This window comes from Pleuronectes platessa, chromosome 5, assembly GCF_947347685.1.
Source record: "Pleuronectes platessa chromosome 5, fPlePla1.1, whole genome shotgun sequence".
NCBI lineage: Eukaryota > Metazoa > Chordata > Actinopteri > Pleuronectiformes > Pleuronectidae > Pleuronectes > Pleuronectes platessa.
In genome coordinates, this window is record NC_070630.1 from 19,363,342 (window position 1) to 19,377,091 (window position 13,750).

General features: G+C 42.4%; 1 protein-coding gene across 1 annotated transcript in view; it reads right to left on the bottom strand.

The window, feature by feature from the left end:
• Positions 1-401: 401 nt before the first annotated feature.
• bcas3 (BCAS3 microtubule associated cell migration factor) overlaps positions 402-13,750 on the bottom strand; it is a 296,065-nt gene continuing 282,716 nt past the window's right edge. Inside the window, exon 25 of the mRNA XM_053422123.1 lies at positions 402-550. Coding sequence (XP_053278098.1) covers positions 402-550 — 149 coding nt within the window. The remainder of the gene's footprint in view (positions 551-13,750) is intronic.

The following is a 13,750-nucleotide window of genomic DNA, read 5'->3' on the forward strand; positions in this document are numbered from 1 at the left end:
CCTCTGCGTGCGCTCCCTTCTCTTACGGCTCGTCCAGACGACCGGCACGCCGTTAAACTTCAAACACACACAGAGAATGATGGCAGACTCAGGAGGGAGCAGACCTCAGCGGCAGAGGAGAAAAAAGGACGGCCGCTTTCTGAACTATGATGCAACACAACAAGGTAACAAGCAGGGCTGGATTGATTAGCTGGGCGGATACTAGTCTCTTATTAAAGTTCTAATATTGAAAATAAAGAAAGTCCCTCTCTGAACTCAGCTGTTTGAAAATACTCTCTGATGAAACAGCATTTTATCGCTAATTAAAATGTCCTGCACCGAACAGATTTTGTGTCTATTAATCTTTGAAATTAGGTCCATCCCAGGTGGGATGGACGCTGATGGGGAGAAGAGTTGGGATGCTAGGGGAAGTTGGTGGGGAAGAGGCTGAGCGGCTGGTTCTCGTTGGTGGGCAGGGGCGAGCGGTAGCCCTCGAAGTTGCGCGGGATGCTGCCGCTGGTGGAACCCGAGCTGTTGCTGAGGGTCTCGATGCTGCCTTCCCTCTGCAGCTCTGCAGGAGAGAGAGAGAGAGAGAGAGAGAGAGAGAGAGAGAGAGAGAGAGAGAGAGGGAGGGAGAGAGAGAGAGAGAGAGAGAGAGAGAGACAGGGAGGGAGAGAGAGAATGTTCAGTTGGCGCTATCAGCTGGATCACAGGCGAATCAAACAGTGGACCTGCATACCCCCCCCCCCCCCTCCCCCCCCTGTCTGTCTCCTTATTGTGATGGTTCCATGATACCCTGGATCCCACGGGAGTCACAGTATTTCAGCACAGTTCTTATATGGCTGGTTTGTTTTGTTACACACAAGATTTAAACATGAATATGACAACAACTGTTTCAGTGAACTCATGGAGGAGTGATGGCGTCCTGAGCAGACCACGCTCCGTCGGGGGGGGGGGGCGTGAGCCAAGCCTCCCGGTTCTCTGCTGTGCGTGTGAAACCGTTGGCCCCCTTTCCCACGTGCGTAAAACAAGATGGCCGAGTCCGAGTGTCCAGGTGAAATCAACCTCAAAGAATTCTCTCCAGTGTAGAATACATGTTCTTCTGCTAACAAAGCTCCGGCAGAGAAGGAGCAAGACGAGTCAGTGTCATTCTGTCGTTCCGGAGGTGGAGAAGTCTGCGAGCTGCTCGAGAGCTTTGACTCCGAACTGGAACGTAATCAACTTGTTACAGGTCTGCTTTCGAACATGACCAGCTCCAGTGGGCCTGCTGATGGTGTCTTACTGTTATGAATTATATCGGCAAACATTACCATCTTGGTGCTAATGGTTGTGGCTGGGTTGTTCATTGTTGGCTCTCCTGTGCACTGGGAATCACTCTGTTCAGTATCCCTCTCGGTGTGTGTTTAGGGGCCACTGGGCTTCACAACATCTCACTGAGCATTGAAGGGAGGGGGAGGCTTGGCCGACAAAGCATTTAGGCAAAAAGGGCAAAAACATTTATGTAGATCAAATATGCTAAATAGATAACATAATCAATATTTGACAGACCTTCAGACTCATAGTTGAAGCGTAGGCTGATTTCGGTTTGGCTATAAGGAGAGAACCAGCTTCTCCAGGTTGCTCGTAGACCAGGGGTCGTTCATGTGGTTACTTTCCCACAACCTCCATGTTTTCATGTTAGTTCTGACGACACCTTTTGACTGGATCGTCCAATCAGCTTGATAAACATGCAGGTTGGCATGACTCGCACTAGTATTATTCCAGCCAAATGTGCCATGTTGTCAGCAGAACCAGAAACTGGGATGTGCTGATCTACAGAGTTACTGTAATAGAATGGATTTGCTTTTTCACACAGACAGACCACAGCAGTGTTTCTACACATAGAGTGAGGCCTCAGCGCCGCTATAAGAAACGATGAGTTGGAGGTGGTGTGTTGTTTCAGGCCCATGTGGGTCAGTCTAATTAATGAGGACAGAGGTCAAAACACTGCAAATGAGTTTGTAGGACTGTGGAGCATTATCATTATGGCAATCACATTGAGCCAGTGGAACAGTAGAAACAACATTGTCTCGTTAGAGAGCCATCTATGAGGAATGTGTGCGTGTGTAAAATAATCCTGTTTATGTTGTCTTGCGTTTTTTTCGGAGAGGTCTTTAAATGCAAGTAAACACTCACTTGGCAGATTATTAAATTCGTGCAACAGTCCAATATGCATGACCTTCATGGAGGCCAGACAGTGGCCTTGTTTACAGAGGCTGATTGGACATGTTAGAGGCTGCAGTTTGCTGTGCTGTTGAATTGCACTGCGATCCGGACCCACAGAGCTGTTTCGATTATATCTTCAACCCGATCTGTATCGAAGAGGGAAGGTTGAATAACAAACGCTTCTGTACATAACAAGATGCAGTTCAACAGCACCATTCACCACGTCCTCCAAAACCATTTGTTTAAGCACAAACCCAACATGATGACCTCAGACTTGCTGCTGGATTTCAAGTTCCAAGAGTTTATTGTCATATGCACAACCATTCCATTTTGCTGCCTGATAAACTGAGTCAGTGTATAAGCCTCTCCTTCATAAACCTTTGGTCTTGGTCTATTTTATGCACTGTGTGTAAGAATACATCTATACATAATATATTTGAGATTAATTGCATTTTTATGAGAATTTTTTAAACAAACACATAAATACACTAAAGGAAAACTACTGAACCAACAGTGCTACTGTCAGTATTAAGACACGGCCCTTAGAGCTCAGTATGCTACTGTCACCACTGTATTATTTACACATAGGATTCAGTGTGAAGAGAAATCACTGACAGGACTGACACATAGGACATTTGATGCTGGTTTTAAATATAATGCTCGTCAAAAAGTAACTGCAGGACACATCAGTAACCTCGAGATGAACAGAGGATAATGATATTAGGAGCTTTTTCAGATTTCTAGTGAACTGACAGAAAACCACAGTGTCTTTAATACGTCCTGCAGATGTTCCGAGGCTAATAGGGATATTTTCTTTGTCACGGAGGGCATGCAGGAAGTGGGAGCTTCTTGCTTTAGCCCAGGGAACCTAATACAAACCACACTGTTATTATCCAGGCTAACACGCAATGTGCCACTCTGGTGTTATCCCAGCCTGTCGCCCGCCCTCCCAGCAGCCGCCTCCTTAATTCCCCAACGCCACAAAGAGCCGAACCGCTGCAGTAATTCCAGGCAGAGGTAAAGAGCGCTGGTTCACTGTGCTCTCTTTCAGGGCCATGTTTGGATTCAATGGGCCAAACCCTGTTACTGATACTGATGATTTTTAGTCAGTCCAGATATAAAACCCATAAAAAAGCTCTCATCCGTTTGAAAACCAGGATAATAAGGCTGCTAGCAAGTGATACAGCAACTATAATGACAGTGTCATGACATATATCAACTGTGCATTTGGAAATATCAGTGAGCTGAATGTATTGGACTAAATCAAATGTAATCATGTGTGGACCTCTGTTGTTGATAAGGATCAGGTTCCAAAATCATCATGGGAAAGTGTTCCACTTTTCACACAGAGCCAGACTCCTTCTAACAGTGAGACTTTGATCCAATTAGAATAAACGTTTTCTGTATGTTAGTAACTTATGTATTTATGAATAAAGGTATTTATTGCCTTCGCAGAGGATGTCAAGTTTTTTATTCTTTGTTTCTCTGTTAGTTTTAAGATTATGCAAAAACTAAAAAAGATTACCTTGAAACTTGGTGATATGATGTGATCTCATCCTACTGAGTGATATACTAGTTATTTCTTCTTCCCCTCTCTAGATTATTATTATTATTATTATTAAATGTTTAAGTGTGTGTAGGGGTTGGCAGGTTTTTAAAATGGTACTATGGTGGGAATGGGGTTGGTAAAACGGAGATAGGCTGTACCCTAACGAGAAATAATATAGAACTATTTATTATGAAAACCTGTATACTTATTTATTATTTATGCAATTATCAGCCAATCACGTGGCAGCAGTGCTATGTAAAAAGGCTCTATGTTAAAAAGTATAAGTCTCAATCTGCCTTCATGAACATGGCGGTGAGTTCAGTGAACTTCAGTCGAACCTTTCTGATGTGAGTGGGAGATTGGCAGCATGAATCTGCAGAAACGATGTGACGCACTCATGTTAACATGGAGGAGAATCTCAGAGGAGAGTTTCCAACCTCTGGTTGAATCCATGACACCAATAACTGAGGCTGAGAAGAACTACCCAGTATTAGTAGTGTTCCTAATAAAGTGCTCAGTGAGCATATATGTTGTTATATGGCTATAAAACATTGTCACTACACAAAGCCAGCATATCTCAAACTGAGCAGTCTAATCCTGTACATTTTCTGCCTCTCACTTGCTTGTTCATACAGTATCACTGTGCACACCACAGGTTTATCTGGAGGAATATGGGTCATCTGTAATGATATCATTTTTCCAGCCACAACTGCAGGCAAGCAGAGACAAGTGCTGGAGCCAGTGAGACTGAAGCTCTCCTCTGCAGCGCTGTGCTTTCCTCATCTGCCAGCTCCTCGCCTCAGCTCTACTGGCGCCCAATGTGACACCAGGGCTGTTTGGGAAGACACAGGGAACCTTTGGCAAAACGCTGCTAGACTTCTTTTTTACCAACCGATAATTTCTTGTCTCAATTCTCCAGATCTTGCCTCCGTGTCTGTTACCCCACAGTCGTGCTTCCTACCACACTGACCATTAACCGCCACTCACTTGCCCACCTCCAGCGAGCCTTTTTGCTCGCCCAGCTGCAGTGTTATTGTAGACACCGTAAGCTGCTGAACACCCCTGTAAAGCCCTAAAGGCCCTTTCTAGTGCTGCCTAATCCACCTCATTGTGTGATGACTACCAGCTATTCAACAAGTCTTAACCTCTCACGCCCCCTACACAATCCCCTGGTGCTCTAATGTTGGTGATCTTTTCCTCTAGGGCTATGAGGAGGTAAAGTAATATAGTTATTTAATAGCTGCTTTTGTCCAACTTGATGTATAGATAATGCTGCTCTGGAGGGAGGCCAGCGAAGACATGGAAACTGCTGTTGGTTTGACCAATATGGGCTTTTAAACAGTGGCTGATCCGAGCAGACTGATAAATAATTTGTTGTGATTCAGTAGCTTTTCTTCACAAATGTAATTTTCAATGGCAAAACCTTTACATGGTTAAATATGAAAGCAGGCTCTTGATAGTGATCAATCAGATGTATACAATATTTTCTCCCAAGCTAGATTTTTCTCATGTTACAAGCAGAATTTTAAACAAAATTTTTATGTTTTTGCCGACTCGTCATTGCACAATCCGAGACACATATAACGACACAGTGGCGAGTTAATACCTCATCAGCCAGTCGCACATTGAGAGGGAGCGGTCAGAAATGATCCAGAATGCACCCTCGGCTGCGAACAGGCCTTAATCCTCTTATACTCTCACACAAACACACACAGACTCCAGCGTACACACTTTCCTTTTCATACAAACACACAGGCTAAATCTACCCTCAAACGCAAAGTACAACAAATACTGTAGCTGTATTGAAAAAGAAAAACCTCACAAGCACGTCGTCTTATTACACGTACACCTTTGAAGCTTCAAGAGAAATGTTGGTTTGTTACAATTTGGGTGTGATGGAAAGAAAAGAGGTGAATAAATACAGATATTTTACTGTTTTATTTTTGGTTGTACTCAATGCTAGGATCTGGAAACAATGCAAAACGGATCAAATTGCTCAAGTTCAAGTCAAGATCATGTGCAGTCAGATGAGAAGACGTGTTCTGAATGCAGCATTTTTAACACATTCACCAAAACCATGTTATTTGGCAAAGTAATGAAAATGAGGGGAACATAAAATGCTCCAATAGTCCCTCGCGGCATCAGAAGACTGGGTTTGTACGGCTATAGTGAGCACAGGTACCCAAAATGAAGCCATGATGTTATTCTGAAAACTGTGATGGATGTTTATGATGACAATTTCACAGTTCAATTTAGTTTTCACTTCCGAAGAACCTGGACTGACGAAGGGTTTGTTTGAGCCCCGTCTGACTTCTCCTGCTCTCTCTCCTGTCAAGCCTCCTTGTGATGATGCTGTTACAGTTTGAGATCTCGGCAATAAACCTGGACTGTGTTAAACTGTTATTGTTACTTTTAATAATCAACAGATAATGAAAAGCTCCACTCACATCTTCATAGTAAATACAATGGTTTTGTCTCTACCTGCAGGGATAGCAGCTCAGAGGATGGCAATGAAATGTGGCCTACTGGTGGAAATTATACTAAAATCAAAGTCTTTTTTTTCTAGGAATAAAATGACAAATCTGTAGATCAACAATCTTTCGATTCATTACATTTTAAGAGCAAACTGTGCAAGCTAGATCCCAGAATCTTGCCAGGCTCAATGAGGAAAGATAGGATTAACTGCGGTGAGGAAATATTGACCAATGGGTTTCTAACTCAACAGGAAATGACGAGAAAACCAGTGGTTGGGCTATAGACAACAGCATGATTAAACAGGTTGGTGAGTGGGAGTAAAAACTCAAGAATTACTTCTGGAAGGAGCTTTGGTCCTGGTATGTTATAACCTAAGGTACTAAGGTCAACTGCTTACAGAAAATATTTGAAATAACATTAATATAGGGACTTACAGATGTTTTACACATGAAAGCATCACTATGTGAGACCTTGCTTTGCACAATCCTTAGAAAGCTGTCCAGCTGGATGACTCAGTCCACATTAGTGGGAAAGCTCATTAACATCTACCGAAGATCATCCTGATGGACTGTGAAAAGCCAAGCTTAACACACCCTGCTGTGTAAAGGCCAGCGCACATGAATGCAGATGGAAACACACACACACACACACACACACACACACACACACACACACACACACACACACACACACACACACACACACACACACACACACACACACACACACACACACACACACACACACACACACACACACCATAAAAAGTATATCAGGAAAGATGACATGTGCAGGATTCAAACAGAGCCACATGATGGATGTTGAAACCTCTTACAGTTTATCATTGCTCATATGCGAGGGATCAAGCTCAATGACGCCCTCCTGTTTGCCTTCATTCATATTTGCCAGTTACCAGGGAACATATTGACTAAAGGCACTGGTGCTAAGACTGGAGTTAAAGTTAATGCGGCAGTCCTTAATTCATCAACACCTTGACTGACGGTCAAACAGTCCACATCTCTCCTGACTAATCACAGAGGCAAAGAAACGCAGGAACAAAAGCACCTGCAACAACTCACCAACAGTGTCAAGCCCATATACTGGCAGGTCCACTGGGAACGCATGGCGGCCTCGTGCTTGACCCCCAAAAGGTAAATAACAGGCAGCAGCTAGCCCCATGAATCATGACACTCAACAGGTTGCCTGATTAAGGAACAAATGAAAAGAAAGTCAGTGATTCATGGGGCTGGTTGGGGTTCTTTGAGTGGGGACATTCTCTTCGTCTTCTCTCACCATTTTCTGTATTGAAAGCCACACCAGGTCCACATAAACGGCCGGCCACAACTTTCCCAGCAGCTCCTCATTAGAGTGTGTCATAAAGGGTGCCAACAACGGGCTGCCACACTGCTGACGCTCGACGTGGGCCGCTTTGAATTAGGCCTCTAATGAAAACCTAGTGGTGACCCAGGCTTCGACCGGCCACTTACCCAGAGCAGACCGGCAGCTGCCTCAACACTGGACACTGTATGAGACGGCTTTTCTCAGAAATGGGCCAAATGATAACAATAACAAATGTGGGAAATTATTGATTCAGCAAACAGTCATACAACAAACTACAGGAAATTCAACGGCAGATAAGACCAACTATGATACAACATGCACAGTTAAAGGAAAACTAGGATTTACTACATCTCTAAAACTCCAAGTGTGAAGAATCTACAGTGTGTTCAGATCAGTGACATTTAAATGTAAAACCTGAATGAATACTGGGTAATATGGGATACAGAGATCACTGAATGGATTCATTAGTTTGGAATGGAAGCCAGTCACATGCTATGACCTTCCTCCGATGAACTGATCCCCTTTGGGAGACTTAGAAAAAGGGTGCTCACCCCTCCATAAGAGCCCAGAGACGTGGCAGCATTACAGCAGGCTTCCTCTTTCTTTGCCACCTATCTGTGTGTAGTCTCAGGCAGTAGCTACCTCCTTCAGAGTGGGGTTTGAATTCTGTCTCTTTTCGACATGTACAACTATCGTTTAGGGCTCACATAAGCATTTTAAAAAGACAGTGAGCACCTTCAAATCGTTGTGCTTGTGTAAGCTTTTCATGAGCAATCTGCCTATGGTGGAGAACAGATCCCAGTCTGTAGACCACGGAAATATCCCAACCTGAACACATATATATGGTTTGATGTCCTTTGACAGGCATGTTGGGAGAAGCCTGTATATGGCTTTGGACAGGAGGGCTGGTCTCAGCTGAAAGCCCTTGCTGGTGTTGGTGTCCACTGAGGAAACTGATGGACAGCACAGCGTCAGGAGGCTGTCACTGATCATCACATCACACATGTGAGCAGCCTCACAACCATGCCAAGGTAAGGGCCGTGTGAGGCTGCTGTTGAACACCGGGGAAGCTACTGCAAACGCTGCCTTGACTCCAAGTGAACCATCGTTACTATTACACCTCATTTTGATCGAAACGAAAGGTGAACCTCCAACATCTGAAAAAAGACTCAACACAAACAGTTCCTGGACTTCTCTCCCCGGGTTCAAACTTTCACACTAGCTCTTTGCATGTATCATTAGATCCTCTGTTTTGGCAATTTATGTTTTGGCTGCTCTAACCCTGCAAATTCCATTTGGGCTTAATACATTTCTCTGTCTTTATAAGATTCGCACCAAGTCCTTCCAATACAACTGCTGGTTGTTTGTCCATAACTTCTAGTATGAAACATAGAAGTGGTTTTTGATCTAATGTCAGCAGAACAACATCATTTGTCTGTTCTTTATTAATACTATGAATTGTGGTTTCAAGTGAAATCCGTTTTATGTCTATTTTGGTTTGGTTTGCATTAAAATAAGCAACTGTGTTTCGGGAAACATCTTTATGATTAAAATTAGTACTTAGTTCAGGTTAGAGACATTTACTGTCATGTTTACGGAAGCAGCTACTTGGCTAAAGTTCAGGAAGGATCCTGGTCAAACCAAAACATCATTGACTTGGCAATTGTCAACAGGAAACAAACAGTCCAGGTTAAATCCTGGTGTTGGTTGACCCATCCATTCACTTCAAGCTACTTTCACTTCATTCAGTCAAAGGCCCAAGATTTGTACATTTATATATATATATAAAATGTCCTTAGACTCTCCAAATGCTGTTAACGTGTTAATTTATTTTGTATAAACTAGTTCACGTTGTCAATTTAATTTTCACAGTAATATGATTGATGTATTACTACCAGAAAAAAACAAATGCTCTTGTAGTTCAAACTTTTTATCGTCAGAGGCGAAGACTACAAGCAATCCTGGGAGCAGCTTTCTTCTTCTATTGTTTAATGCTATCTCACTTTCCTGCACATATGGTTCAATGTCCAAATTGCTTCCACTCAAGCTAAGGGAGCATATGATTGTTATCTGTTGTTTGCTTTCAATGTATGCCCATATGCCAACAAGGTCTCAATGCAGGATACATCAATATTCCATTTAGCAGAGTCAATGGGCATCAAGTCTGTGATAGACTTACTGTTTTTTTTCCGCTTCATTTTTCTAGGTTGGCTTCTGTACCTTGAACTGCTCCTCTGTGTGCTACGGGCCTGAAATGACCAAGTGGATGAGATGAGGCCAGAAGAGGTTTGACCCTATGAATGATTTTCTGCCCCCTCGTCATCACACAGTCTAACCTGGCTGTGCACTGCAGGCCCACTGACAGCTGGCCTTCTTTTCTGATGTTGGATGATATTTGATAGCATTGCTTCTGCAACAGTATGAAAATGATATAACAGTGATCTCAGCATCAGTCACAGCAGAGTTAGGGGATTGAAATGCATGCGGTTTGGTTATCATGTTAAGAGTGATATTGGTATCTAAATGCAGTCATGGTTGTACTACAGACACACACATTGACACACAAACATACACCCGTGTTTCTGAAATATTTTCCTGGGAATAGGTGTAAGAACAGAAGCAAATGAAAGCAAACTCATGTAGGACTCGTGTAGCTGGTAAGAAGATGAGCAAGGCTCCATTAAGCACTACACCATTGTACTATGAGTGGTTGTGTACAGGTTTACCCTGAGAGACACACAGAAATACACAATACATACAAAGACAAACACAAGCAGTGAAGGGAGCAGTCAGTGAGGGGTCCAAAGGGGAAAAGTTCAGTATATTCAGTATGAAATAGCAGAGTTCTTTGACAGGCGGCTTGTGGACAGGAAGCTGGATACAGAGAGCAACTTCCATTATGTATGGATTTCCTTTATATACAGTAGAAAAGAACAAATCTACGATTCTTGGGTCTGAATAAACAACTTGTTATGGGTTAGAAAAAGGTCAGCTCTTAACCTGAGGTTTGACCTTTGACAATTGGATTTCCTTTATATCTGCTTTTATGTGAAGAACTACACTTTCTTTCAACAGGTTATGTACGGGTCAAGAGAGACGCAAATGGAAGATTTACCATAAAGAACAGCGACTGATCATGAACAACCTGCTGGGATGCACAGGGTCACACACACATGGTTTGATATGAACAATAGGCCAATGTGAAAAATGTATACAAATGTGTTTCCATATTGAAAGTTACCATGAGTGTTTTCTTTAAGATACTGAGCACCTGAGGGGTCCCTGTGAGATTCTTTTTTAAAGATTACTTATCTGTTCCCTGGATAGATGTTTTGCATTCTCTTGCCATACTTTTCAATACTTTTGTGTTATCCAGAAATACTTTTGCTTTAACTCCGAATACTTTTCTTCTTCTACACCTTCTGATCCATAGGTCACATGATTGGAGCGGAGCAGCTGGAGTTGGCTGCCAGAACTAGCTCGCAGGCGTCGCTCCATATACTGGAACTGTCGCAGACCATTGACTAGAGCCAATATTCCAAACCGTATTCAAACGTTAATGAACAAATGAAGAGAATCAGCTTAAATTGTGGGCTGTAATCCACTTCATCAACCAATCACCAGGCTTCCCTGGGGTTTTTTAACTTTCTATTAACCTTTTAACAGGGAATAACAACACACACAAACTCATTAGAGGCTTGAAATAGCTACCAATGTGAAAGGAAGCTCCTGCTATCTCGTGTAACCTTCCTCTCAAATTACTGTCAGTGTGTTTGTTGTGCTCATCATTAGGATCGTTTTGGCTCATTTCCTAATTACAGAATCAGACGTGCTTGTATTGCTTTTGTTTGCATTCTGAATGACGGGGGGGTGGAAAAGAGAGATAACATTATCTCCATAGCATTAACATGAGGCAGACGTTTTTAATACATCAGCGCTTATTGTTTTAATGTGGCATAATCATGGCTGAGCTTGTATGTATTTGAATAAAAACACAAAGGTCATGATATCATGATATTACTTTCATTCTCTGACCGTTTCTGATTTGACTGATATACATTATTTTACATTGAGTTAATGCTATCCATCTTCCAGGGAGAGGGTATGCCTGTAATAAACAGCCTCAGAGGGAAGCAGCCTGTAAGATGTGCTCATGTGTGTGAGCGCTCTCATCCTACATCACACAAATAAGAGCTCTGGCTAATGATCATTGCTGAGCTGTTGCAATTAGAGGAACTGAATGATTTGTGAATATTTATCAGTGGAGTTGGTGTCTCATCAGGATCGGAGTGTTTGAGAATGGGCTGCACAGATGTCAGACAGTTATAGTTACTCACTTATGAAAACACTCTAGGAAGGAGCGGTGAGACGAAGTCGTGAAGCCGAGGCAGTGTTGGCTAATGCATGTATTAAGAATGTAATGTTAGTTGTGCAGGCAGCTGAAATAATAAAAAATAGGGACTCTGCTCTGTTCTGATGTGAAAAGGAAATAAAGATGTAAACAAGGATACTTTACTCTTCTTCCTCAGATTGTGCTCTTTGTTTGATAGCAGCAGCAGTTCCACGAGATCTATCCCACCAAGAAGCAAACTTTGTGATTATGTATCAGCCACGTGCTAAATGGACAGTGTTGTTGTTGCATGTTTTTCTCTTAATATCCATTCAAAGAAAACTAACACCTTAATCCATTCACACAATGTTTCTATGTTTAACTATATAGGGATGAAAGGATACTTCAGCAAGCAAACTGGAGCAGCTGGGATTAGAACAACAAAACTTTACCGACCCAAAGTACCTCCTGAGCCCCAGCCCCCCCCCCCCCACCCCCCCCGCTGCTGAGCTGCTTTCAGGAGCTGAACCTTTGGCTCCCAAAACACTTCAGTTTATTGCTTATTGGCTTTAAAACATAATGTTGATGTTTGTTGTTGCTTGTTTGGGCCGAGGATGGTTAGCATTCAGAGAATTGGGGTTTAACCAGAGTTTGCTTTTCACACATGCACAACACAGCGGGAGGTTGGAGGGTTTTGAGCTTATTTTCTCTTAAATAATTCTATCATTTCCGAACTTGGATCCTCGGATCTATTTCCTCTCTTACTCTCTTCCTCAGAAGGACTTTTGTGCACGCAATCAGCCACAACAATAAAAACCGGTAACTGGTTAAATGTTGATGCTGATTTGTGTGTGTGTATATATATTCATGCACGCAGATGTGTCTGTGATAGGACATTCTGTTGACAGGAAGTTCCAGAGCTGTGGAACGCTGGCCTGGCTCATCTCCACTATGTTACCTATCACTTATTCATGCCACCATATTTTATTGATACACACACCTGAATGCAGGGTCATGTCAGGAGAGACTGTGCGCAAAATATACATATGAGTCAGTGTGACAGGGTGTGAGCAGAATGTGTGTATACACGTGTGCTGAGTGTGTGCACTCCAAAACACATTATCTGTGAGAGGTGTGACTGACGCATGTGTGAATACAGACTGTCTGTCTAGTTTGCAGCTATCTCATAGATAGATATGTGCAGTCCATCTCTGATATGATTGATGTTACAGTTTGTTGGATTACATAGTCATTGTAATACTAATTAACTGAACCACTTTATGAAAATACATATTTCTCTTAAAAAATGCTTAATTGGAGCATTTCATCACTGGACTGTTTGATTTTCCTTTTGCTAAATGTGAAAAAACACAACATTTCATGATGTAATTAAGAAAGAAAGCTGCCTTCTGTAAAGAACACTAGTTTCTCAACTGATAGAAATAATTACAGAGCTGTGATATTTTAACTTGCTCTGAATCATAGGTAACACAGCTACAAAACACTCACTGGTTTCACAGATTTACATTATGGTTAGTATGCCGATCAGGGTTTTTTAATGTTATTTTGATACTGAATCCATTCACACCTAGTATTAAAATGGATTGTGTCTAGACATGATTTTGACCGGATTATATATTTATACCTGCTACTAAAAGGTGTATTCTTGGTAAAGTGCTATATTGTACAAAATGGGACCAGGGTGGACCATTGGACACTCTCCAATATAATATTGTCATTGTGATCAAGGAATGACAAAAGTGTGAATAGCAAGAAAGTCCTGGTGGTTTTAGACATGGTGGCCTACAATCCCCGCGTCTAAAAGGTGAGGGAGAGGGGTTTAACATGCTGTTTGTCGATTTTAAAAGGAC